At 38.8% G+C, this 27,685-nt stretch overlaps 1 protein-coding gene across 14 annotated transcripts in view; it reads left to right on the top strand.

The window, feature by feature from the left end:
* Nucleotides 1–22,083, top strand: part of B3GALT1 (beta-1,3-galactosyltransferase 1) — a 173,119-nt gene extending 151,036 nt beyond the window's left edge. For all 14 annotated transcript variants that reach the window (XM_038143056.1, XM_038143058.1, XM_038143050.1 and 11 more), the window contains 2 exons: nucleotides 19,165–19,203; nucleotides 19,781–22,083. In XM_038143056.1, coding sequence (XP_037998984.1) covers nucleotides 20,010–20,990 — 981 coding nt within the window. In that variant the 5' untranslated portion in view covers nucleotides 19,165–19,203; nucleotides 19,781–20,009 and the 3' untranslated portion in view covers nucleotides 20,991–22,083. The remainder of the gene's footprint in view (nucleotides 1–19,164; nucleotides 19,204–19,780) is intronic.
* Nucleotides 22,084–27,685: the final 5,602 nt, after the last annotated feature.

Genomic DNA, 27,685 nt, shown 5'->3' on the forward strand with positions numbered 1-27,685 from the left:
GAAAGTATGCAAAGTAGAAGGATAATGGAAACTAATTAGTGTATTTTCTAAGTCCGCCTGAGTTTGCAGAGAGAGGTAGCACTGTTTGTGAGATGATTTTATACAGCAGACAAAAGAACAGATGTGATTTTAGGTACACAACACCAGCGAAGCCTGAAAAAGAAGCCACAGACTTCAGCCTAAGGGCAGCTTGCAAACAAATCTCCATGTTTAAATTAATTATGGTAATCATTTATTAAATTTGAAAGAAAAAGCACCTTTGGAGAAGAAAGAAAGTAGTATTAGCAAAAATGGAGATGATTAGGTCCTGTGGGACAAGCTTGACAGATTACTAATTAATCATTATCCTTGAAACATTGAGGGTGTCCTACACAGAAAACTGCACTGTATCATTGAAAAAAGTATCTATTGAATACATTATTTGTATCCAAGAGTACCGAGGAGTTTCTTTTCCATACACTTCTAACATGAAATGATGATGTTAGATAAAGCTGAATTCTCACATTTTCTTCTGTAAGAACTTTCTAATTGCAACAGTAGCAAGAAGCAGAATGTTGTTAGAAGGCAGGGAGAGGGATCTCTGGAAAAATTATTTCACCATATGACCTACTGGAATAAAAAAGTACAGTTCAAATACACTCAGCACCTAGCTAATTTGATTGCTGTTTTATACCAAAGTAAAAATCAAATACATTAGTTATTGTTAATCTTGTTAATGGACTAACTTGAAACAGATTGGGTCAAAATACAGATATTTATACACCACAGTCCACCAAGACTTTATCTCTGGTTTTGTATTATTGAAGTTTTTCAAGGAACTTTTAAAATTAAGTATTCCCTGAGACACAAACATTCATTTCCTTTGATACAGATTTTTTTTCCCTATTTTATTTTTTTTCCTCAAAAAAAAAAAAAAAAAAAAAAAACAAAAACAAAAAAAAAAAAAAAAAAAAAACAACCAATAGATTTTTGGAACAAAAGTAAACTGGACAAGAGGACTGTCACAATAAAGGAGTGGAAGGGAAGATACAGCAAAGAAGTGTAACAGTGAGCCTCCTGAAAATGTCAGTGTCTCATTTGAACCCATACTAGTCACAGAAGCAAAGTTCAGGATGATTCCAATGAGAGTTGTGTCTTATAAAGATGAGACCACAACTGTCTCTGAATAAGAAATACTCCTACTTTTAAATAAGTGCCTGATATCCGAACATTTAAGAGCAAAATGAGGTATTTTCTCTTGATGTTTTAAAAGAATTCTAAATCTAAAACTGTGTCTATCAACTTAAAATGAACAGAACAAACATTGCTCATCTGCAAGCTCTGTTATCAAGAAATCAAACAAAAGACAATTTTGGTCAGGATTGCCCAATCAACTTGATTTTACATTTTTAAATATAAATCTTTGAAATCTACATTCAAATTTCCAAGTCTTATTGATATTCTTTTTTGAAAAGTGGAGGTAAAATAATTCCCAGAAAAATAACTTCTCCAAGAGAAATATAAAATAAGTGACAACAAGACGTTCATTCTCATTCCAGTGGCTCTGATCCTCCTTGAATGCTTCCTGACCTTACCAGTGCCAAGGAGACCGTACTAGGAGTCTTTCATTTTAAGTGTCTAGATACAGCAATAAAAAAGAATTCTGCATTCATGATTGCCCTTAATGAACAGGCAATTCTGCTAGCATCAGAGGCTGAAGGACACAACGTTTCCTGGTGGCATGGCTTTGGGGGAGCTAGAGAATGCTACAAAATTCATGCAAACTCAATGACTAGTTCATAGCAGCAGTCAACTTCAGCACATACCATGTCTATGGTTTTCCAAACTGTATGCTGAACCTCTGTATAAGAAACATGCACCTAAGTCCAAATAATTGCCTGGAATTTACTCTCTTATATTAGTCTTCAACATAGAAACATAAGAGATACCCTAAAGATCATCTAGGTCCAACCTAGTGTAGTTTGAATTCTGTCCAGGGTTATATCTTTCAAAATCTGTCTAGTATTTAGCATGGTTATTATTGAAAATAAGTAAGCAAAATAAAATAGCTTTTATAGGCTGGGTTTTTTTAAATTTACTTTTCAAGTAAATGGAAATAATTTCTCAATTCAGAATTTAGACAAACTGGTCCCTCCAGCTATGCTTGAGAAATCTGAAAGGGGAACTTTTGGTATAGAAGAGAAAGCCAAGAACCTTGGCTGTGTGACTGTCAAAATGATCAAGGCTTCTACTTTATATAATGTAGAAATTGGCAGCATCATCATTGTCAGATCACCAGCGTGGGTGATCTCCTAACAGATAAATAGTATTGTCGTGAGCAAGCGCAATAGGCAACTGCTGGGCACGTTTCTTTTGATGTCTTCAGCAGCATCTGTAATCTTAATGTTAAAATCTGGAACTGACATTTGTCAAGGTATGTTTAGGCTTGCTTTAAAGCCATTACACTTCTAATGCTAACATGATGGTGCCAAGAACCATTTCCACCAAATGTTTTATTCAACAAGACTTGAGAGAGTTTTGTCAGATGTGCTTCCTGTCATCCTCTATTATGCCAGATCTTTTGATATGTAGCAGAAAAGCTAAAAGTAAGGATGAGGGTCAGCAAAATGTAAGGAATAGAAAACTTTTCTTTCACTTTTCCTGTTTTCATGTTGTTCATCAAAACTACAATTTAAAAATCTCAGATAACACAAGTTTCATTTTTATTTAATTGCTTAACTATATAATGCTATAATAACTTAATGGCTATGCAGCAGATTTATCATGAGGAACAGGCATTACAGTCTGAAAATTCTAGATTACTGTTCTTTATACAGGGAATTCAGTGCTAATTATGCACTTTTCATGACATCATATTTTTGAAGGAATTTCTGTACATCAGAGGACAAAACCAAATATTTAAAAGTTTGAAAGTCAGATGAGGGTCTTAGATTTGAGCATGCAATAGTGAGCTGAAAATCCTAAGTGACCAGGCACTCTTTCTCCAGTTATGCAGCACTCACATTTCTAATTACAATAAGGAAAATAATATTTCAAAACCTTTAAAATTATTATATTTAAAAATTAAATCAAAATTTTCTAGATCTACACATTCAAATCTAAATTTATATAATATTGAGGAATCCAGTTATATCAAAATTCTGATAAGCAATATCCTCATTAAGGAAGAATGTAGATCTTTAGCTAAAAAATTAAAGAAAATATTACAATTGCACTGATCAACAATTATTGCAACTATCTAATGAGCTCTTATATTGGAGTGCACATGTTTATTTTTGCAAACGTCTCAGCATCTCCACTACTGACACCACCCATCCTAAAGAGCCATTTCATCAGAAACAGGTTATTTTTCTTTCTGCTGCAGACTAGATCTAGCAGTTGACAGGCAGGAGCTGCAGATGCAATGCCTGCTGCAGCTTAGATTCTCTCAGGAGAATCTGAGACTCACTTTATCCTGACTACGTAAAGTTTATTTCTCTGCTGCTTGTAAAGCATAACAAAGAACACAAAACAGTTGACTTGTATGTGAGAACATCAGAAGTCCACTGGCATTTAAGAATTTTTGTTTGTCTTGCAGTCTGCTTGGTTTTTATTTTATTTTTCTAATGCAGAATAAAGACTTTAAAAGCTTTATTTAATTTGAAAATAATTGTGTTTATAATAAAATGCTTGAGAACATTAGAAACTTGATCTGGCCACAGCCCAGTTCCTATCTGCCATTTTCTCTTAAGTTTAGCTCCTATGACAATAAAAGAAGGCAGCATCCTGCCCCTAAAAAAGGTGTTACAAACAATAAGCAGATAGGCTGGACATGGACAAGGCTTAGGGTGGTGAAGGAACAGAGGTGATAATGAGAATTCTAAAAGTAACAACAGAAATAAATGCCGAGTCATTTGGGATTTGAAAAGCACTGGTCCTCTTTTTGAGACAGCCACCACTTCCTTCAGCATTTACTAGGCATAATAAAGTAAAGAGGGAATATAAAATTCCCATCTGGTATTTAGAATTCCAGAAGCCTGGCCAGCTCTTTAAATGTTATCACATGCTAAAATAGGAAAAGCCAGATGCTACATTTGTAAAGTCAATGCGCTGCATCTTCTCAAAATCCAAGAGCTGCCACTGCTAAATCTAGTCTGTTTGGATAATTAATCAGTTAAACAGTTAACCTTTACCAGAGAAATAAAGCGGGGCATGGTGTGAGATACAAACAGCCATGCATTGCCCAGGCCAATTACAGATGCCAGAGACAGAAAACCAGGCATAAGCAGGACTTTGAAACAATCCTTGATAAATCAGCTTTTCCTCAGAACACTTTCTGGATTTCTGATGTTTGGAGCCTACAGCTGTAGCTAGCTATGGTGCCATGGGGCAAGACAGGGTTCACAGTAAATAACTCTATTTCTTCCCACTGTATCTATCAAATAAATCTAGGCTCTATTCAAAATATTAAAAAAAAACCAACAAAAACAGCCAAAACAGAGGCCAAAACACATCCTAGAAACACATTGTGGAGCCATTTCAGAAGTATTTGTTACTATCTTGGGTGTCCTTCAAGAAGAAGGCTAAGCAACAAAAAGCTTACAAATGTCATAAGACCCATCCCACTAGAGATGAAAGATGACAGCAACAGCAGTAGCACAAGAAGCTTGACATTTATTTATAAATGTAGAAGTCAAAACTGTAACTGGAAGCTGTATCTGTATGGGCACATAGTCTTCAAGCAGATACAATAAATGAGCAGCAAAAAAGAAGAATCTCTCCTCAAGCAACAGCTGCCAACAGGGTTTATGTAAATGCTATTAACACTGTGAGGCCCAGGCAGACTGCAATAACCTCACAAAAATAAGAGGAAAGACAACCACACTTGGCCAAAACCCCTCTCTTAAGCCACCCAGAAAGTACTGCGCTCCAAGCTGCATGCAAGCTGTTAGTCTTAGGTGACATCAGCAATGGATGTGAACCTGGACTGGTTTGCTCCCTGAAGGTCCTTTCTTATGCATTAGGTGGGATACAAAATACAACATTGTTCAGGTAAAGTCTTGGCTGTAACAGAAAACTCCAGATGACATTGTCAGATATGTGGTGCAAACCAAGCATCTCTTCCCACATGCAATTCCTATGATTAAAGGCACCATTTAAACAGAAAGCAGAGCAGCAAAGAGATGCATGCTCATTTTTAGCTGGCTGAGACTACTTCTGCAACCACCTTGTTCTTACTCATCTGTCATGAAATTGCTTAATATCCATTGGACATCAAGGAAAAGCTTCCATCAAGCAGGAGAACAGAAGGTATGTGATTAGGCTGCATACTATCACAATTATACCAACACCTTACGAGACCTCCTCTACCACACATTGACCTTGAAAGTTTCAGATCATTTCAGAGCATGAAAAAACACTGAAAATTGTGTTTAACATACACATGGGTGTCCTACACTTGCATAAGTCCATTTCCATGGACTCTTCTGGGTATTTCATAGAAAGATACAGAACTAAATTCCCAGGCCTTAACACAGATGTGCTGGGATGCTGCCCCAGAAGCAACATGAGAGGTAAAACCATGAGGCATTGGCTCTGGCTCCTTCTGACCCCACCCCCACTGCCAGCTGTGAGGAGGGCAGCCCAAGCAGGCACCCTCAGACCAGCCTCCAAAGCATCCCAGTGTTGTCACCTTATTGCAAAAGTTCCATACCTTCTCAGCGATTTCTCATGGGCAGCTCCTCACAGCACAGCCAACAAACTCCAACTCCCTCTCCGACCAGCTAACACACTTTTTTTTTTGTTTGTTTGTTTTTTATAGCACTCATCCTCATTGGACACAGCTGTGGCCTATTAAGGGCAGGCCAGTTCCTAATCTTTGGTAATTAGTACAGCTGCAACTCCTCAGGGGTGAGATTGCCTTCTGCACCATCTCTGTTCTCTTCCATTCTATCGCCCCACACCCCAGGTCTTCGGCCTCCATCTCTTTCAGACTGAAGGACAACTGGGTGGCTGAGAATACCATTGTTTTGGGACTGAAAAATCTTTTACTGTAGCATTGTAGCACCAAGATTCACAACTTCTCTGGGAAAGCAGTTATCCTTGTTTGCAGCTTATCAGACAAGAGGGGATAAACGAGCACTGCCAACAGGAAAATGGCAGGGCCAAGCATTCACAGCTCCTAGTAAGTTCAGTTGCAGTAACACTGCTGAATTTTATATAAACCTCATAACAAAGGGACAGTAACTACACTAATCAGAAATATTTTCCCTAGGCAAGAAGAAATGATTGAATAACAGACCACAGCAGGCTGTTACAGTCTGGGGTCCTGACAATGCTGTATTAAAACAAAAAATGATAGTCCTAAAAATTTTCCTTCATACCCTGGCATTTAATCTGAAATGTGAACAGTAAAGTTATAGCAAAATGAGTTTAATGGGCTCTGTGGGCACTCAAGATCAACTGCCAAACAAAGAAGAAAGGCAGAATTGAAATGGCCCACTACATTTCTTTTCTGCATCTATCACTTAAAGTTATAGCTAAACTAATTTCTAAAACACACTGCAAAAGGAACTTCACACAGCAGATTTTTAAAAACTTAGAGATCCACCAAAAGAGGTTATTTAATTGGTTTGGTACCTATTTTTCAGATTGGTTTCTTATAAGCACTGTAAAACACTTAATCCATCCTGCAGAAGATTGCTCAGTCCCTCTGAAGGGCAGTTTTTAAGCAGCAGGTGCCTAGGGGCTCTGTTATTCAATAGGAGTCTAATTTATGAGCGGCATTCAAGGATACAGATGCCAGCTGTATAAAGGCAACTCCTTGCAATCTCTCTCTCCCTCCAGAACTTGAGATGCTGGAGCATGCTGAAATTTGAAACCTTCTTCAGTGACTCTAGAGGCATACAGAAAAAGAGGTAGATGCCTTAGAATATGTAGTCTTATATACTGACATGGAATACTGTGCTGCAGTCTGTGGCTCAGTGATACTGAGCAAATGTCTTTGTCATTTTTATCTACAGGGGTGGCTGACAAATGACCTACCTCTCAATCTAATATATCTACTTTTGGAAACTAGCAATGTTTTTCTTGTTACTGCTGGTTTCATCATTTCTCAAATTAAAAAATGTTATGCCTAAACTTTTAGTTACTAGAGCAAGGCAACTGATTTTTCATGTATGATACTATCTGATGGCTTTTCTTCCATATGTGCTAGATATAGATATAATTTACAGGTTATTTCCTGCCAGCCACAATGATAATCTGTTATTGCTCGAGGAAGAAAAAACGTTTGGTGGTCCAAATACAGTGTACTGGGCACCTAAATAGTGACTGCAGATTTTTCTGTTGTCATATCACTAAGACACTACGAATCTCATCCATGCTTCTTCCAAACAGCCTAAATTAGAGACCAAGCTTACTTGTCAAGTCACTTTTAAAAACTTGGTTTCTGGAGAACTTTTTCCTATGTTTCATAACTCACAGCAAAGCAGTCTTCTTATGAGTGTTTTTCATGCATGCTGTCATTCTGAAGTCTTTAAAAAAATGTTATCCAACACCAACCCTGCCCTCTCCTGCTACAAGGGAGAGACAACCTGTAGTAGTTTATTAAAATGGCAGCATATTGCCATAATAAAATTGCTTTTATGATCATAAATGCCAGTGCACTTATTTTAAGTCACCATTAGTTTGGGCATCTTGCATTGCTGCAAGGTCGAGTGAACACCTAGAACAAGAACAGTTTATGTGAAATAAAGTTACACCTGAAAGATGACAAGACAGACTGACCTCCTCGACTGTTTTGGTCATTAACCCTGCCTAGATTGGAACTTTTCTCAAGTACCGTGACTAAATAGCGTGTATGCCCTACTCTCAGGGGGTAACTTCGCTCCTGGAAGTGTTTAATCCTACTCAAAGCCCTGACAGCCAGAAGGTGGATCATTCTGCCACTGTGTTACCCAGTGAAGGTGCAATTAATACCAGGTTTATTTTGAAAACACATGCCAACAGGAGAAAGATGTACATATCAATCTGGTGAAAAACTGCACACCTTTTAGTAAAAAATCCTCATCTTTAGCACTACTTATTATTATAACTTCATTTAAGTGCAAGAAATTTTCTAAAACTTCAAAAACTCAATCTGTTTCAAACCATAACCATATAAAGGTAAATAATTTGTGACACCAAGTAACTTCTGGCTTTTACTATGGATGTATATAGAGAAAAATCACAGGCATACCCAAAGCTTTATTATTTTTAGCTGACCTGAGGGATTTAGCAATTTAGGTTTGAGACAGAGATTTTTAAAAAGGATTAGCTGCATATTGGCTCTTACCTTCCTAGCAGTGGACACTTTAATCAACATTTGGAGAGAAAACCATACCAAATTTTATCGCTCTCAAAACATTTGGACTAAACTTGTTAATAGCCTTGGCCCAATGACAAAGGTTTGACCCCACATTCAAGAACTATCGGAACCTGATGAGTAAGTGATTGATATGCTACCTTCAAAACTGCAGCTTGGGATTGCATTTTGCCACAATATTGTACAACCCTTGGCAAGCAACCAGCAGTCTAGCCCTTCTTACACCATCTGGAGGAAAAAAACAACAGCAAAAAAAGCCTCGGCACACACTCTGTTTTGGCAAAGACATGTGTGGGAGAATAGCCTACCTCAGCCAAGCTGTCTTTGGCTTCTAAGAAGAATCTGGCTGAATCAGAAGCTTGTGACAGCCTCTCACTATGTTTTCATTTTCTGTCAAAATCAGAAAATCACATCCATCTTCAAAATAGCAGCACATTCTCAAATGCTATTCTATTCATGCCACTTAAAGCTGCTAGATGCACGATCAGATTTCCTGTTAAAATCCAGTTAGGTTTCCAGTTTAACTTCAGAGCGATCTCAGGAGAGTTAAAGGATCCAATGATTTATTTGGTATTGTGAAAAAAAAAAAATTAAAGAGAGAGAATTTTCCTTAATTTTTGACAAGTCCTTGAATTGTTTTCCAAAACTTTCCAGTAACTACTGAAATTTAAACATAAATATTTGATAGGCAGGCAAAAGCTTTTTGATTTTTACTTGTTTGCAATTGATGTAAAAGGAGGAAATAGCTGAGTGCTTGGTCTTACTCTTGTGTAAGGAAATCTCGGGGCTATTGCTACAGTTCCCAATGGAATAAGGGGAGCCCTCAGCTCTCTAATAATCATTTAAGGCAGGAGTGTGGTCATGAAAACAGGTCTGGCCCATTTTGCCTTGTCCTCTCATTTTAAAGTGACAATGTCCCTTGGATGTGCTGATCCAGGCTTTTGTGCAACCATGAGACACATTTGACCAGGGAACTGATCAGACTAAAAATCATCATGAAGCATTAATGAATGCATGGATATTTTTGTGGCAGTGCCAGCTTACAGACACACTGTCTCTAGTTTCCCAGATGCAAAGAAATGGTTTCCATCTTGATCTCATGTAGGTTTTTTATCACCTCCTGAAGCACTCACCTCCAAAAACAAGGCACAAGCAGTTGAGAGGAGCAAGATGAGCCCCTCTCTCAAGCTCTCACTTTCCCTACAAAGGAGGGGACCATTAATCCCCCTCACCCCCAGTGAGCGAGGGGTTCCTGAGTTCTGAGAGGGCCATGTCCCTGGCTGGAGGTGAGAGACTGCATCGTGGCAGTGTGGGGTGACCCAAGGACAGGCAGCCTTGGCCCTGCCATGTGTCCAGCAGCATCCACCACTGCTCCCCTGTCTGCTGCAAAAGGCACCTGTAGCAAGAGGCTGAGAGAAAAATGATCTGGAATAAGGGTTAGAAAATGTACAAAATTATTTGACTTTATCTCAAAAATTTGCTATATGGGGTTTAATTGATCCAGCCAGTGCACAGGAGGAGGAATTGAAATGGAGTTTTTTACCCAGCATATTTTTCACAGAATGAATTAATGCCTCGCTGAAAAGGAGATCTGCAGTTGGCATTTCAGGCAGCCTTACTGCCTGGCTCTGGAATTATTTGCATTGTTCTTCACACAAAAGGAAAATAAACTCAACCACTTGACTTCCTTTTCCCTGAAATATATGTCTAAGATCACAGTTCAGAAAGGAAAGTAAATGGCAGATGGCAGCATCTTTGCAAAGCACACACACACTGAGCTATACAGACAGAGAAATTGTTTTTTTTTTTTCAAAGAAAAGCACAAAGGAAGAGTGAGAAAGAATAACAAAGCAGTGAAATTCTCATTAAAAGTACTGGGGTAGCTTTTGGTTATGTTGTTACCACATACACAAGGGACAAACAAGAAATTATTTACATCCCTTTTTTTTGTGGCATTACTCTTCATTACTTCTAGCAAGAACGGTTTTTAAAGAATAAATTGAAATTTTGCACACTTAGATCATTTGTCTTCCTCTCCCCTTGAACCACTCCCTATGGGGAGGCTTCACTCTGCAATCCAGGCAGGATTCCCTGTCTTCCTGTGTACCCAAGAGGGCTTAGCCAGTCACCACCTGCCTCTCCAGCAGCTCTTGCCCCACTTTCCTGAGAGTGTCAGGAAGTCATTCCTTTTCTCCCAAGCAGCAGGAAAAGGTATTACTCATGTTTGCATCAATTTTCATTTTCCCTGCCCTTTTTCCACATGAGGAAAATGAATCTGAGCATACCTTCTTCCCTGATGGACAGACAGAGGGCCAGGGGAGACATACCCTGGCTGTGTCATGGAAGGGAGTCCCACGTTGAGCACTTGGTCACACAGCAAAGCAGGGTTCCTCTATGATCCACAGTAGTTGGTCCTACAGCTGCTTTACTGCATTTCTTTTCACTTTTGCTTCATACTGCCTTTGATATCAGAGTAGCCAGGAAATAAATGGAACAAAAAAATTGCAGACTGCTTTAAAATCTCTTTTGTTCAAGAGATTTTTCAGATTAAAATAATGCTGAAAGGAGACTGCTAAAAGTGAGAAAAGGTTTTAGGATGCTGATGGAGCACTACACAAGAGTTAAAACAAGCTCAGGAGAATCCCTGTTGTTTCCAGCCACCTTATGAGCCTAACACCTTCCTCCAGAGGTCTTAGTTCACATTATTTATATAGCAATCTCTTCTGATTCTGCTCAAAGACTAAGAACCTCCAAAGTCTGAAAAATGATCAAAAGGGGTGTTTGATCTTATGCTGCTTCTATAAGAAAAAGTCTCCCAGAAGAATGTGTCTCTGTTAAAACTACTCTATTTAATTCTTACAACCTTGTGGTATGTATCAAGATTTGGACCCTTAAATTGCTTGGCATATTTTATTACTGTGTTATCTGCCTCCTTGGGGTATACAGCTGCTCAGTGAGCTTGTGTTTATAGAGCTCTTGAAGGTCCACAGATGGAGAGTGAAGAAGGCAATCTATATTTTTACACTGTATATTCATGTACCCTCTTTTTCCTTAAGGCTTGGCCTCGAACACACGGATAACTAAGGTTTGATATGATTCCCTTGGGCATAGTGACAGAACATATTTTCTGTTTATTGCTTCACAAAGTTGATTTCTATCAGTAGTGCACTACATTCCTATCCTAGCAGGAGCCAACACATCCGAAAGAAAAGTGGGTAATAAAAAGAGAATTTTGTCTGTTGAGCTGCATCAGAATCAAGGCAGAATCAAGGCACAAGACACAAAAGCAGAGAAACCTCCCTGTGGTCTTCAACACCCTCACAAGGGGAACTGGAGGAGCAAACATCAGTCTCCTCGCTCTCGGGACCAGTGACAGGACCCAAGGGAATGGCATGAAGCTGAGTCAGGGGAGGTTTAGATATCAAGAAAAGGTTTTTTACCTAGAGGGTGCTTGAGCATTGGAACAGACTCCCCGGGGAAGTGTTAACAGCACCAAGCCTGACTGAGTTGAAGAAACACTTGGACAATGGTGTCAGGCACATGGTGTGACTCTTGAGGCTTGCTGTGCAGGGCCAGGAGTGGGAACAGAAAACACTGAGCAACACTGTGCACAACTTGCTGCACAATCCTCTCTGGAGCAGTCCTGTAATCATGCACTTAACCTGTGCCACAGCAGAGTTTCAGTAAGAGTCAGTACAGAGGAGCAAGACTCTTTTCCCTGCTTTTTTAATCCTGAATATACTTGAGGTCATCTTTAACATAACAGTTCTTTGCCTTTGTTTTGAGAAATCCTTCAGTAATGGACCAACGAGTCTACATTTGTACCTACAGCAGACCCACTACAGACCATGCAATTACAGGTGGAGAAGCCATCTGAAGAGTTTCCAATTATTCTGGGCAGTTCTGGTTACGCTTCCTTAAACACAGTAGGATAAAGAGAAAGCAAAATGTGCTATCAGCATAATGAGGCCACAGAAATGGCCCATTACATTTAGTGACAGACAGACAAACGCACATGGACAAACATTAGGAAGAAGTTTGTTTAGCTATTTTCCTAGTTCCCACTGACTGTGAATACCCCTAATTAAAAATGCCCAGAGACAAAAGAAATACCTAAGATTATCAGCCATATTCTGCCCAGCTGGGAGATAAGAGTTATTAATAAAGAAATTCTTACAAAATATTCATCAATAACACTTTGCAAGAAAACTTCCTCAATTTTTGCTTTTAACAATTCTCGCAGGAGCCAGGTTAAATTCTGATCTGAGCACAAACGGACAAGCTGTTAACTGGTTACCTTTACTATAGAGACACCCAAGTTTCTTTCATTGATATTAATATGCATTTTTCACAATTTTCATAGAGGAGATACAGTGGAAAAATAAAGAAACACTTTTTGGAGCAAGAGGGTGAACTAGGTAGGCATAGTTGATAACCCAGAATGGGTTTTCACTTCAGCTAAGGTGGCAGCCTTATGATTCATGATCACAAACAATATTTTTCAAACCTCATCTAAGAACACAAGTTGCTGCACTTTTGAAATATCATAGAAGAATGAGGACAGTTTTACTCCCATGGATTCACCAGGATATATATTTACCAAATAACTACAGCATGCACTCCTTTATTTGATTCATCCAAGAAACTCCAGTTATTATGAGCCCGTTTCAAAATCATGCCACAAGAGATATGGCCTCCTGTGAATGTTTGAGTGTAACATTGCCCAGCCATCTATTCAACTGCAAGCTTCAGAAAACTAAATGCTGACAAATAGTCTGGGGTCATGTCTGTGAAATGCTCCATATGTACTAGCTGAGTCTGATGCTAGCTTGCTCTCAAATGTTAACAGCTTTGCAAAAACAATGCCCTCTCTTCTGCAGCAGAATTTTTTTCTTGTTCAATCCTCAATAAAAGTAGGTTTTGATTTAGGTTTGAGAAAAACCTCATCTATCATTTAGTTATGACAAAGTGAAAAGAAACCTGTTTCTTTGTTCTAAGGCAATTATGTACAGCCAAGAGCCAGAAGTGCTGGCCCTGAGCTGTGCTGAGGTCAGTGGGCCTGTGAGCACCTACACTGGCTGGTGGCCACACCAACACTTCCGCAGAAAAGCACCACTCCAGGTATTTAAGGCAAATATCCAAGGCAATAATTCCACTTTTCAGTCAAAGAGCAAGGGAGTCCCTTTCCCAACAGGCTTGTCCCTTCTCTGCAAGGTAACTCTCTTGGGAAGCCAGGCAGAGCTGCAGGTGCTGGGGGTGGCAGCTGGAGCCGTGTGGAGCAGAGTCCCCGGAACGTGGAGCAGCGGAGGGCAGGGGGCACAGGACGGGGCACAGCCAGCCCTGCCCGCCTGGGACAGCCCAAACAGCTCCAACTGCCGGGCTTAAGGCAATGCTTTCAGAAAGCCCTGACCAGGAGAGCCCCAATAAACTGGGGGATCTCAATCATGACGAACCAGCTGCCAAAAAGAGTTACATGATTTGTTCTTAAACATGAGGAAGAAAGCAATTAAATTGCCCTTTAGTTGTTTTATGTGGGCTGTTTCAGCACTTCTTCAAAACAAAGAGAAAATCCTGGTTTTATAGAGATAGATTCATTGAAAAAATGTGCAGTGGAAAATACAGAAAAGCCACTCAGGCAGATTTACTTTCATGTAGACAACATTTAACTCTTAAAAGACTACATCAGTTCTTAAAAGACTAGGGAAGTTTCAGTAGGACAGGAACTTTTGCTGAAAATTCTATAACTTGCATTTCCCCTATAGAAGCCTTTGGTTAGATTCCTCAATGGACAGTACATTCTTCCTCTTAGTTCACATTACAAGCAGGCAGTAAATATGGAAAAACAATTTATAAATACTACATTTATTTCCAGAGATCAATTCTTCAATTTAGTGATGAACTTCAATAAAAAACATGTGAAAATCAGCATTCATTAAAAGAGAACTGTTACTATGAAATATGTACTTGTGCAAATACTTGCTTTCACATGCAGGTGCTGCCTAGGGTAAAGCAATATATTTGTGAACAGGAGTGATCCAGAAAATATTTGTCCTCATTGTCTTTAAGGAAGACAAGGGAAGCCAGCCTCTTTTAACATATGACAGCTAAGAACCTTACTAACAGAAGAATTAATTTTTCTAAAAAACACAGACCTGAAATGAACGTTTGTACATTCCTTTGTTCAGCCCAAGACTGTGGCTTCTGCATATGTTACAGCCCCTTTCCACAGTGTTATAGAGAAGAAAGTCTTCCTTTGCAGCATTGATTTGGTTTCAGATGCATTACACCCAGGCAGAATAAGCATTTAGAATATTTAGGAAACTTTAAATGAAGCTCCCAGAAAGGAGGTTGCAATCTTCTGCTAAATCACCTGCGCCATCTGTCCAAAATTTCCCCCAGAAACTATGAAAACATACAGCCTAGAACATAGCAGATCCCCAGATTTCCATGTAGATAAGTTCTTAGTGTTCAGTATAATTATTTTCTCAACAAGATTTAGTAATAATCACAAACTTTTCCTTAGGTAATTTACAGATTTCATAACTGGTGAAGACATTTCAGCATCTTGGTCTATACACAGATGAAATCCATGATCATAGAAAGCTTACAAAAATGTCTCTTCAGGGAAAATGAGAAGAGTTTGCTACATTTACTAAATAATTTAGCAGCTGCATTCCCTCTTTTTTCCAGGGAAAGGAAAAGGTACATTTTAGCAGAGATGCACAGTGTTAATTTGACTCAGTTGTGTTCTGCCTAACAGACTCCTGGGTGTCAGGACAAGCAGCTGTGATCTCCCTTGGCTTCTCACCCAGGGTCCTCCCCAGGACTCAGTCAGCATCCTGCCTGCTGCACTCAGCACCTCCCTCAGCAGTAGTAGCACCGCATGGATTATGGCAACCAGCCAGGCTTCAAGAGCTGTGCCTTCTATCAGGGGCATCCACTGTGATCTAGACTCATTATTGCAACTGCACTTACATAGGACAGGCTTTCTTGAAAGAAACATCAACAGCCTCTCACAGAGACAGCAGCATTCCAAAATATTGGCAAAATATTGCCCTAGATGAGTGACGTTAGCTGCACTCATTTGGCATCTGCCTGAAAATTGCCCATGAACAGTTAACAAGATTCTCAAACGTGCTCCTTATCTGGAGGATTATTCTTGATGTGCAGTCAGCTCATAAAAGGTTTGCTGCAAATACAGTCCTCATCAAGACAATTACTTACAGAAGTCACACAGTACAGCTTTCTGCGCTCTGACTGGCTGGTTTGTGTGGCTTGCACAGCACGAGCTGTGAATAGTGCAATCAAATGCACAACTTCGTGTCACAGTACAGAAACACAATGCTAAACATTTGCTTTTTGCCATCGCCTATCCTCAATGCTTGAGGCTTTTATTACTTGTAGTATGACTAGCAGGTTAGAAAAAGGGACAGATTGAATTAAGACAATTTTAAAAACAAGAATCCAAGAGCTTAAACATTGCTACTGTCCTGCTAGAAAGCTTTCTTTCACTCAAAAGAAGAAAGGACACGACACCTTCTTTGCCTGTGTAATTATCCCCAAGTGTGATATAGTCTATTCCAACACACAAAATCCAAAAGCTTTCCACTCTCCCTCTGATATCCCATATCCTCCTGGTTAGAAGGTCTTCGAATTTCAACACCAAATTAAAGAAGATGATGGCACAAGTGAAAAAAGAAGTCCTCCTTATAGTGATGATATACTGAATCCATCATCTAAATGGACTAAAATATAATACATAAATGAATTTTCTACACACTTAAATATTGAAGGCAACTTTTGAAATATTTACGATTGATGAGGTTAGAAATAGTCTGAATAACTTCTGGACAAACTGCTGAAGGAAGTGCAGTAACATGGGCACTGAAGTGCTTTCAGTCATTATTCTGATCATAGGGATCTTAGTTCACATACTTTACTCCTCCTCTTTTCCAAATGAGTAATTAACACAAAATTTTTAGTTCACTATAATTTGAGTACATGAGTTTTACACTGATTTCACTCCATATAATTCACATCCTTGACAAAAAGTCCCACAAGGCTGTAAATTTGTTACAGGTCACAACACATGACAACAAAAAGGTCTGCTCTCACAGACTTTGATACTGTGAATAATTTTGCAAAATTCCTAGAATTATTCCTGTGTTGCAGCTAAGCCTGAGTTCGGTGCTAGTTTAGGATCTTGATTAATTAGCATCATCTTTAATAAGAGAATTTGGCAACCTCTGAAATTCTTGACTGCTAAATCATCACAAAGTAAGTATTTCACTGCTTAGTTCACATTTCCCGGCCTAATCAAGCTAGGTATTTTCTTATACAAATACAAAATACACATTATTGAAATTACTGGGCAGGACCAATGTTACCAGAAATAACCTGTAGGAGCATTTGCCCTGTGGCCAAAAAAAATACACAACATAGTTACTTATCCAACCCCTTTGTGATCCTACAAAGAGGAAGCAAGATCAGTACTGGAGGCAAAAATAATCTCACCTAAATTAGAGACCAAGACTTTTCAGCTACTTGCACTAGTTATTTGTATAGGTATTGTATTCACACGATTTGCCAATTTTGCTTAGGCTCTTTTCTTTCAAATCTCTTCCCCATGTATAGCACAAAGCTCAAGTAAAGAAGGAATATGAACTTTAATTTTTACATTTTCACCTCACAAGAGCTGTAGTAGGAGGGAGCTCTCATTTTGTTTTTCTCCTCAATCTTCCTAAAAAATAAGTAAATATAAAATTTCACTCATCAGGAAAACTACAGCCTGTGCACTCTTAACCACTTCACCTGCACTTTGCTCAAAAATTCGGCAGGGTTGGTGTAGAGCACTCCAAACCAAAGCAAACTATCTCAACTCTTATTGTCCTTTTTAAAAGACAAAGTAAAAAAAAAAAAAAAAAAAAAACACCAAATATGCAACAGAAAAAGATAAATTTGTTTCAAGACCCAGCAATCTAAGGGACAATATAAGAAGCATTCATCCCACACAGCTCCCTATAGATTTCATAACTGAGAAAAAAATTCCCTACAACAGCTCAGAATCTTTTTTTAAAATGGAGTAAGGTTTTTGTTTCTTCTATTCCTTTCAGAGCACACAAGATTGGATATCACAGCCATGACATTGCTGGACTGAAAAGCAATTTTATGTAATTTTGCAGTTTGTAAGAGGCATTGGTTACAATTTTCCTTTCCCATCTGCACAGTGCTCATGGTAACTAATGCACCTATCCTTATGAAAGAAAAGATGTAGAACACCATACACTTTCAGATAATGCGATATATAGTTTCCTAAAATAATACATCATATGCAGAATATTACACTGACTTGTGAGACCCTAATGCTGGAGTCCATTAAACACACTGACTTACGGATCTCTCGCTCTACAGCTCCAATCCACGATTGCTGTATTTCTTTCTTTATTAATGCAGTTTTCTATACTTTACACTCTAGTGTATTCATTATATTAAGGCTTTTTGTACTTGATGGTTTTCCTCACTGGCATTTCCAGTGGGAACATTATCAGAGCTTCACAGTAAAGCCAGAAACACAACCAACCTACCAGACCAGGGAGGGGTTTTGCCTTTCTTAGAACTGTATCACAGCAGGTTGTTAAAGCAGGATACATCCTCTCTGTGGACATTACAGTAGCATCTGTGTATAAATTTATCACAACCATATTTATTTAGCATGTACATGTGTCTGCCCTGCCAAGATTGTTGTGTTCTGCAGCCCTGTGGAACAATTAAAGGTCTCACTTAAATGCACTGCTCCCAAACATTTGCTGGTACTGCTTGGTGGGAAAAGATTGCAAACCCTGAGTCCTGTGACAAGCAATGGAGGAGATCACAGCCCACCTCTAGCTAATTAAATTGCCCTAGTTATGGGGCAAAACAAATTGAAAGTGATGAAGCTCTGAAACAGGCAAAAAATTCTCATTACCCTGGTTTGTGAAAGGGAAGAGCAGCATGTGAGTTCCGGTCATTAAATAATTAAAAGTGCATGTAATGAAGACTAGCAGGACAGTACTAGCTATAAGAATTTATAAGGAGAATACAGTCTGTACAGATTTAGCAAATGTTCAGGTTGTTTCTCTGTTGTTCTTAAACCTCAGTGTGAAATAATGCACAGAATACCTAACAGTCCTTTCATTCCAATGGCCTGCCTAGGGGGTGGTCTGACTGCAACGTGTTAGTGGTGTGAAATCAGAGAGGAAATTTCTAAGACAAGGCTGCTATCTTTTCATCTGAATACGTATTTTTTTCTATCCAAAGTAAATGTTAAATATTTCTGAGACTCTTGCAAAAAGCTCATTTGCCGCATGCTTCTAGTATCCTTTAGCTCTGAAGTAATGCAACAGTAAAACTCAGGAAGGTGGAGCCTGCAGGCACTCTCCAGCTACTGATGTGCCTTGGAGGAGTCAGCACTGAGCTGGCAGGCTTGAGGCAGCTTGTCACATTTCCACAAAATTATGATAAACTGAACTGGTTCCCAGCAAAATTGCCAAGAGCAATGGAAGGTTCAGGGCTGGCACATTCCCTCGATCCAGGAAAGTCTCAAAACTACCTGATACTGGAGGCAAGACTGGAACAGCCCAAGATAGGGCTGCCAGTGCCAGAACCCTGTCCAGGCAGGCAACTCTCTGCACACCAGCCAGTGAAGTACCACCATTACTAGGCTGCCATCATGATTGATCTTACATGGTCCACAAATTATGTTTGCTCATGGAAAGACTGGTTTGGGGGGAGAGGAGAAGGAAACCAATACAAATAACTGAACTGTGTTAATTTATTTTTAGACTTTAATGGAGTCTACTCGAGCGCTGATCTTTGCATGGGTAAGACAGCATACATATCTCTCTCTCTCTTTTCTGCACCTTTCCCAATCAGTTCCATTCTGTCTGATTTCCACCAAAGTGTGCTCTTGTTAGCAGGACACACATTAACATTTAGACCAAACTAGATTTGTATTTGTGTGCACAGCTGCCACAGATGCTGCTGATCCTAGAACAAAGTACACTATTTTTCATTCTTTAAATAATTTTAAAATGTTCCACAGCACATTTTGAAAGACTGGCCAAAAGAAATGCTAAGAAGCAAGAAAATGCTAGAAACCATAAAATCATTTTCATATACCTTTAAAATTATCTAAATGGTCAACACACTATGCATGCCGATCTGCTTTTATATAAAACCATCTGTGAGAAATTACCAGTCATAAAGGCATTACTTCAGTTACACTGCTCTATTCCAGTACACTACATTGCATTTTGGTACCTCATGAGAGAAAAAAGGAATATCTGAGAAATGCATTAAGACACTTATCTTATTGATGGCCGACCATATATAAGCTCATTTTTCATGCCCTAGGCTTTTATGATCTCGCAATGGAAAATTTTTCTTCATATTTTTCAGAAATAACAGAAAATTCCAAGAAATGGAAGCCGCTGCTAGTAAAAGAAGAAAAGCTGAGTATCATCAGGGTTAATAGCTCCTATTTGAGATCCATGAATGATTACAGAGTTACTTTTCTATATCGAACTTTCAAGTTTCATTAATAATATGCTGCCTCTCCAGGACACAGGTGCACTCACGGTACAAAGGCTATCGGTTCATCACATGGAATAGAAGAGCTAGAGGAACAATGGCTTCAAAGGTCTCATGTTTATACATTTTGACAGTAGTTTGTTGGGCAAGTGCTCTTTGGTACTTAAGTATTACTCGTCCTACTTCTTCCTACACGGGCCACAGACAGGTCAGTAGCATATCCATAGCCAGAAAAAACGTTTCCTTTGGCAACATAAGAACTCGACCTATAAATCCGCATTCCTTTGACTTCCTTATCAATGAACCCAACAAATGTGAGAAGAGCGCCCCATTCTTGGTCATTCTTATCAGTACGACTCACAAAGAGTTTGATGCAAGGCAAGCCATTCGAGAAACGTGGGGTGATGAAAACAACTTCAAAGGAATTAAAATCTCCACACTATTTCTTCTTGGAAAAAACACAGATCCTGTGTTAAATCAAATGGTAGAGCAAGAAAGCCAAATTTTTCATGACATTATTGTGGAAGATTTTATCGACTCTTACCATAACCTCACTCTGAAAACACTGATGGGGATGAGGTGGGTAGCAACATTCTGTTCAAAAGCGAAGTACGTCATGAAGACAGACAGTGATATTTTTGTAAATATGGACAATCTTATTTATAAGCTGCTCAAACCTAACACCAAGCCAAGGAGAAGGTACTTCACAGGTTACGTTATAAATGGAGGACCAATAAGAGATGTTCGCAGTAAGTGGTACATGCCCAGAGATTTGTATCCCGACAGCAATTACCCACCTTTCTGTTCAGGCACTGGCTACATTTTTTCAGCTGATGTAGCAGAACTGATTTACAAAACCTCCCTTCATACCAGACTTCTACATCTTGAGGATGTGTATGTTGGACTCTGCCTTCGGAAGCTGGGCATTCACCCCTTCCAAAACAGTGGCTTCAATCACTGGAAAATGGCCTACAGCTTGTGCAGGTACCGCAGGGTGATCACAGTGCACCAGATAACACCAGAAGAAATGCACAGAATTTGGAATGACATGTCCAGCAAGAAACACCTTAGATGTTAAGCTTTTTACAGATGTAAATACCTTTTTTAAAATTTAGGTTGAGTTTGGTTATTTTTTGACAAAGTGATCTGCTGATTTACAGGTTAAACTGTGGGATATTAACTGTGAGAGGATTTTTAATGACTGATTTTTCATTCTCACTTTGACTACTGGTTTACAAACTTCAGGCTCTTTTTCATAAGGACATTATGCCAACTGAAAGAATCTGGAGTCAAATCTCAGATTTTGTATATTATCATCTATTGCACATATCCATTCTTGCATCTGTGTGTAAAAGGACAGTAATAAACTATTATAAGCTGCTTAACAATTCACACCCCAGCCTCTGAGACAAGACTCAGGCAGGCTCTAAGAAATGAATAACTACAAACATACTTTTATTCTTCTTTTGACACCCTACAACTGTCTCTATTTAGAGCCTTGTTAATAAATTAAGCAGCATACATTTGCACTGAAATTATATACCTACTTTGACAAGTGTATTTTATAGTACGTGTGCAATTCCCAAATAGCTTACTAACGGTGTAATAGCAGAATTTAGACAGGTAAGAACATCAAAGTTTCATTGGCCTTAGAAACAAACCCACACACTGAAATATATTTTCATCCACCAAATGGCATTTCTTTAAATTATTTCAGAATAACCCATTTCTTTACACTTCTTAAAATAGCCCACAAAATATGTAACACAATTTAAAAATTAAGTAAATCCATAGATGAAATAAGACAGGGGAAATGTATGAAAAACTATCTTGAAAATATATGAGAAAAGCATGAATATCTTAACTTTTAACTTCAAAGCAAGGCAATGCCTCTCATTAGTATTAATGGATTCTCCATTAAACACCTTGAATAGCAATATATAATTATAATGAATGCTAAAAGTGTCAATAAGCAGCATATTTCAACATCAGTCAGTGCACTATTTACCTGAAAACAAGTAACACAAAAGCAGCTTTTTAAGGGGAAGCTTTACTTTTTGCTGCAGTACATATAGAAAGAAGATTCTAACAGATTTTTAATGGTGTAGAAAAGAGGAATTTAGTCCAATAAAAGAATGCAATCAATTTTCTGTTGACTGGACATACAACAGAATACAATTTACTCATCACAGTCAATACTCACTAAGGTCCCACTCAGGAGATCAAGTACATAAGTTATTCAAGTTTTATAACATGCTTATATGTATTTTGAATATGAATGTTTACGAAATGTCATGAAAAATCTTTGATAAATTCAGGCCATCTCTATTCAGTACCACCTCATAACAAGGAGGTGAAATATGGTATTGCTCAGCAAATAACTTGGAATGAAGAATTCACACACAAGTTACAAAAAACAACAAAACTCACCACATATATTATCAGCTGAAAATTACTCACACCATGCTCAGCACACACAAAGTTTCATTCATTGCAGCTGGCATTATGTGTAACATATGCAAAACTGATAAGTCTGTATGTTATTCAGAATGTCTATAAAATTGTCAGAAATTAACTGAAGAAGAATTTAAAGGGAAGCTTTGACCTGATTTTGCCATAGACATACACAGCACTGTACAACAGTAACAGAGGAATGAAGATGCTATCCTGAAAGGTTTGCAAGTTTCGTGGCAAATTGTTAGTCTTGTTCACAGATGCAGCACTATCATTTCAAAAGAAACTACTTGTAAATAAGGTAAAGTGTACTTGGCTTTTAAGGCACTATCAGGAGCCATCTCAAGCAAATCTATGTCAGATCTGAAGATGAAGCTACACAACAGGCAGCCTAGGAGTTACTGTTAACAGGAGCTTGTGTACCCTTCATAAATAAAAATAACCCAAACCAAAACCCCAGTAATTTTCAAAAGGACGCTAAATCTCTTGCAGCATAATTAAAGAGTTATCCTTCCCTAGCTGATCTAGTCCTTGTTAAAGCTGCTATGCCCTATTAAATCCAGAACTTCCAAGGTACAACTAATTGCATAAGTGAATATATAACAAGCTGATTGGGTGAAGTTCAGATTTCCTTACACAAGTCCCATAATATTCTTGTTTATGAATGGAAATGCGGGAGGAATTCATCCCCAGCCCTTGGGTAAATCAGACAGCACAGATGCCATCCTGCCCAGAACATATTTTGTAATAATTCGAACCCGCAAATTATTAGGCTGCAATCACTTCTGCTATCCCTCTGCACTGTGCAGCAATTTGGGGGTTCTGAATCACAAACAAATGGATTTGGTTGCCTTATTTCTGCTGATGCTTCTGTGGCCTTTGCTTAGTAACCAGGAGGACAGCAGGGCTCCCAATCCAGATACCTCAGGGCTCAAGCAGCATGGTAGCCTTGAATTTCTCCTAATACAAGTAGACTGCATTAATAATTGCAAGGTACACCTTGAAAATAGTATCTGAAAAAGTGTATTTCCTTCAATTTATAAATAGACAGACCTTCAACAGAAATGTAAATGTTCATCTTGAATCTGATGTACATATTTCTAAGGCATTTTCTTCTGTATTCAGCTGTATATATGTGTCAGTCTGCTTGCTATGTAGAATTCTGTTATGCATGGAGCTGAGTGAGGCATTATATTTGTCCAGTGTTTCAAGAGCCTTAAGCATGTGTGCCCTAACTTTTGAATGTACAAGATATTTTTTCTTTTGCTGTCAAGTGAATTTAAACAACACAACAAAATCCTAATTTTCTACTTCTATTATTTTCTAGTATTAGATTTCATTAGCTCGTTACACTTAGATTTATTGTTTTCACTTTGCTCAAAAATTTCACTATTGGAACCTGGATACGGAAAGGTAGCAATACATCTACTTATAGGGACAGTTTTCCCTTCCACTCAGTAGTATTTGTGCCATGTGGGATACTATTCAGAAACAAATGCTTTCAACAGACTTCCTTTAATCAAAAAAATATTTCCATTACTTAAAGGTCATTTTGTTTCATTGGGCATGGGACAAATGACAACTTGGTTAGACATGCTGGCTTCTAGTCACTTCAAAAGTTTGACTGTAATCACATTTTGATTCCAAAATGCATATGAAAAAAGCACATTGAGTGAAGCAGCTGGGGGGGAAGTGCCTCTCTTTAGGAGGAATTTTTTCACAAGAGCATTTTTCCTTTTTTATTTTGCTAGAACTGTGAGAGTATTTCAACAGAAGCCTCAAGATTCATTTTCCACATTTCCTAATAATAATGTTAAGCATCAATTTTGGTTCTTTGAGGGTTTTTTGTCTTTATAATGTAGATGGCAATGGCAATTTGTAAATGAAGAGTGTAATTAACTAGAAAAGCTTGTCAACAGTAACCGAAATTTAGGTGTATCATTATATATGACTGGCTGTACTTATGTATTTATTTGTCTAAATTGTATATATTGTTTTACTTGTAGTGTCTGTAGGAGTGCATTCTTTTAGATTAATGTATTATTTACAGTTTTGTGGGATTGCCAGCAAAGCTGCTAATCAAGATACTATTTTTTTGTATCAATGTCAAATAATAATAAAAAAAAAATCAAGTGAAAAATGGAAGGTGTCCTTTAAGTTTTCTTCTTCACCTCTTTCTAGAAACATAAATTGTATTACCTGAAAACAAGTGTCAGTGAATTTGCTCATTTGTCATGAGGAAGAATACTGTGCTGGAAAAGCAGATTTTTTTTAATTGAAAAAAAACCAAAGGAAAATACTACTTTTATTCATTATTCATTATTTGCAACAACTTCATCGAGCTGATGTCTACACGGATCAGGTATACTACTTCATCTGAAGCTTCTGAACTTCAAAGCAGTAATATCAATGCAGCCATGGCAATATCTGGCAAAGCAGCACACGGTTCCTCCTCTGCTCTGCCCTATTTAGCTGCTCTGGCATCCCCAGCCAAGGAGACCCCGGTTTGGCCAGTCTGAGGTGGCAAAGCTTTTTGACACCCTCAGCAGGGCTCTTCTGCTACTTGCATGGTGTCTTAATGTGTGGGTTTGCAGCCATCAAAAGCTACACACAGGAGAAAAGCAGAAATGTCCCGAGACCCACAACTCATAAAACCACAATAAAGTTGTTTGAAGCTGCTGTGTCACCAGGTGGGTCACCCATACAGAGGAAAGGGGTCCTCCTTGGTCTCTCACAGACATAGGGACCATGACAGAGCCTTTTGCCTCCCCCACACCCCAAAAAGCACCAGAAAATAAATGAAGAATCACGGTCTGAGTACACTCAGATTACCCAGCAAGTCTCAGGTAGCCTTTGTCTCCCAGCACACACATCTTAAGATACTGCTTTGTCTCTCAGGGAGGTCTGGGCAACTTTAGGGTCCTCATATCAAAAAAAAAAAAAAAAAAAAAAAAAAAAAAAAAAAAAAAAAAAAAAAAAAAAAACCAAAATAAGACAAAAGTAGGAAGAAGTCCCTTTTCTTGTAAGAACATCAGAAAAATTCATCTCTCCCCATTCTCCCCTTCATTCTACCCCTTCTCCCCTGCATAGAACAAAGTATCTAACCTCTTTTCCACTTGCTTCAGAGCTCAATATCCAAAACTCATTCATGAAATGGATGGGAAAATAACCCCATCCCTGAGAAGAAAGGTAGCTTTTGCAAACCAAAGTGGTCACCAGAAGTAGTTGAAGCCTGCAACAGAGTCCTCAGGCATCCCAGGAATGTCTGCAGCAAGGAAGCAACCTTACAAACCACACTGAAATGCTTTAAAGCAACCAAGAGTTTCACATAGAGCAAAACCCCTCCAATCATTTTCATCTCTCTTGTTTCCACCAAAGCAGCCTGAGTCTAATTGCAACACTTACATGGTGTTTAATTAATAGACAGCTTGGAGATATACAGATATTAGCACTAGTAGGGTAGATTTCATGTAGCTTGATTATCTTAATTACAAGCATTCTATTTTCTCATTTACTTAATTGATTCTCATAGATTTTCCAGAGAAATTTGCAGTGCCCTAAGTGAAAATAATACGTAGAAAACCTTCTTAAAAGTGCTGACACTGGCCTGTTACAGCAGCAATGCACAAAAAAAGGGAGATCTATATGACATGGAACATTGTACTGAATAGCATCTGCTTCCTTTTCTCTTGTTAAAAAATATGAATTTATGAAATGGAAGAAGAGGAGTCACCTGGGGAGGAAAAAAAAAAAAAAGAATGTACGTTATTTATTCAACTGCACCTGCAATTAAGTTGTGTCAAGTATCTCCTCTGATGACTTGCCTAACACAGGAAAAAAATCCATTTTTCTGCTTGGTCTGCATATTAGCTGAATCTGCATTATATCTCTGCCTCACCTGAAAGAGCCAACAGCAAGAGGCATTTATTAGTCATGCAAGATTTATCCTTGAGCACTTGTTCTGCAAAGGCAGCATTACATATCAAGCTGGAAAGAATTAAGTGTAGTGGTTTTGTAATGCAGACAGCTTTCATTTGGGTGAAGCAAATATCCCAAACTTGAGGTGTGCTGGCTAACACCTACCATATCTGCATCTATCAAGCATCCCTTTTCTGTTCAAGAGTTCCTTTCTCTGGCCTATTTTCTAACATGACATCTTTCTCCAAAGAGAAACAGGACCTCTAGGTATCTCAGGATAGCAGGAAAAGCAAGAGGGAAGCAGAGAACACCCTACAGCATCATTACAAGCTTTTCCCTTGATTTACAAAAGTCACTTAAGCCTTGCTCTGTCCTTCTGTACTTTTTATCTGCTTCAATCTGGTACATTTCCCTGTTATTTCCATAACTTTTTTCCATTTTCTTTATGTGCTTTTGCATAGCTTAGCATTCTCCCATTTTAAAGTATCCATTCCAACCAGCCACAAAGATAAGAACATAGTGTTTCTATGAAGGGAGGGCCCTTACCTGACACATTTACAGTCCTACACTAATACCTGGCAAACTGATTTCAGCGAGTTTCAAGGGACAAGTAGCACTTGAAGTTGTTCCTTCAAAAATCTTTTATATGATATTGCCTAGTTCACGTATATGGGGAAAAGAACCATCTATCATCTTTCATCTTGCCTCTGCCTGCAGAGATCACTATCACAAGTCTAAGGTTGTTTGGCTTTTTTTTCTTATTCCTTTTACCTTCCCTCAAAACCTTGGATAGTTCATCAGAACTCAAAACAGCATTTTTTCATGTTTCACTTTAACTCCCACATCAAGTATACTTTATTCCATAATTTCAATGTTTTAATCTTTTTCTCTGCTTCTGCTCTGTGTTGCCTCAGCTCTCTTCATATCTCCCTAATAGTCAGACATCTGGTATTGAATGTGTTACCAGAGTATTTGCACGAAGGGTGAACACAGCAGTACTTTTCTCTGTCACTGTCTTTGAGCTATCAAACGCTGCATTATCGGATTCAATTCACCAGACAGGACAGCTTATCTTACTAATGTCACACTTACAGCAGATGAACTTCCGCTAGCCTCTGGAGCAGACGCTAAGTCTGCAGGGCTGCAGTAGCGCGGACGTGGCAGGCGCTGTACAGGGACCTACCCAGCGCGCCCGCTCCCGAGGCTCCGGCAGTGGCAATGCCACGGCCACGCCTGCCAATCTGGGCCCGGGGTGACACAGACACAGCCGGACCGGGGTGGCACAGAGAGCCGGACCGGGGTGGCACAGACACAGCCGGACCGGGGCGGCACGGACACAGCCGGACCGGGGTGACACGGACACAGCCGGACCGGGGTGACACGGACACAGCCGGACCGGGG

This window comes from Motacilla alba, chromosome 7 (assembly GCF_015832195.1).
Source record: "Motacilla alba alba isolate MOTALB_02 chromosome 7, Motacilla_alba_V1.0_pri, whole genome shotgun sequence".
Classification (NCBI taxonomy): domain Eukaryota; kingdom Metazoa; phylum Chordata; class Aves; order Passeriformes; family Motacillidae; genus Motacilla; species Motacilla alba.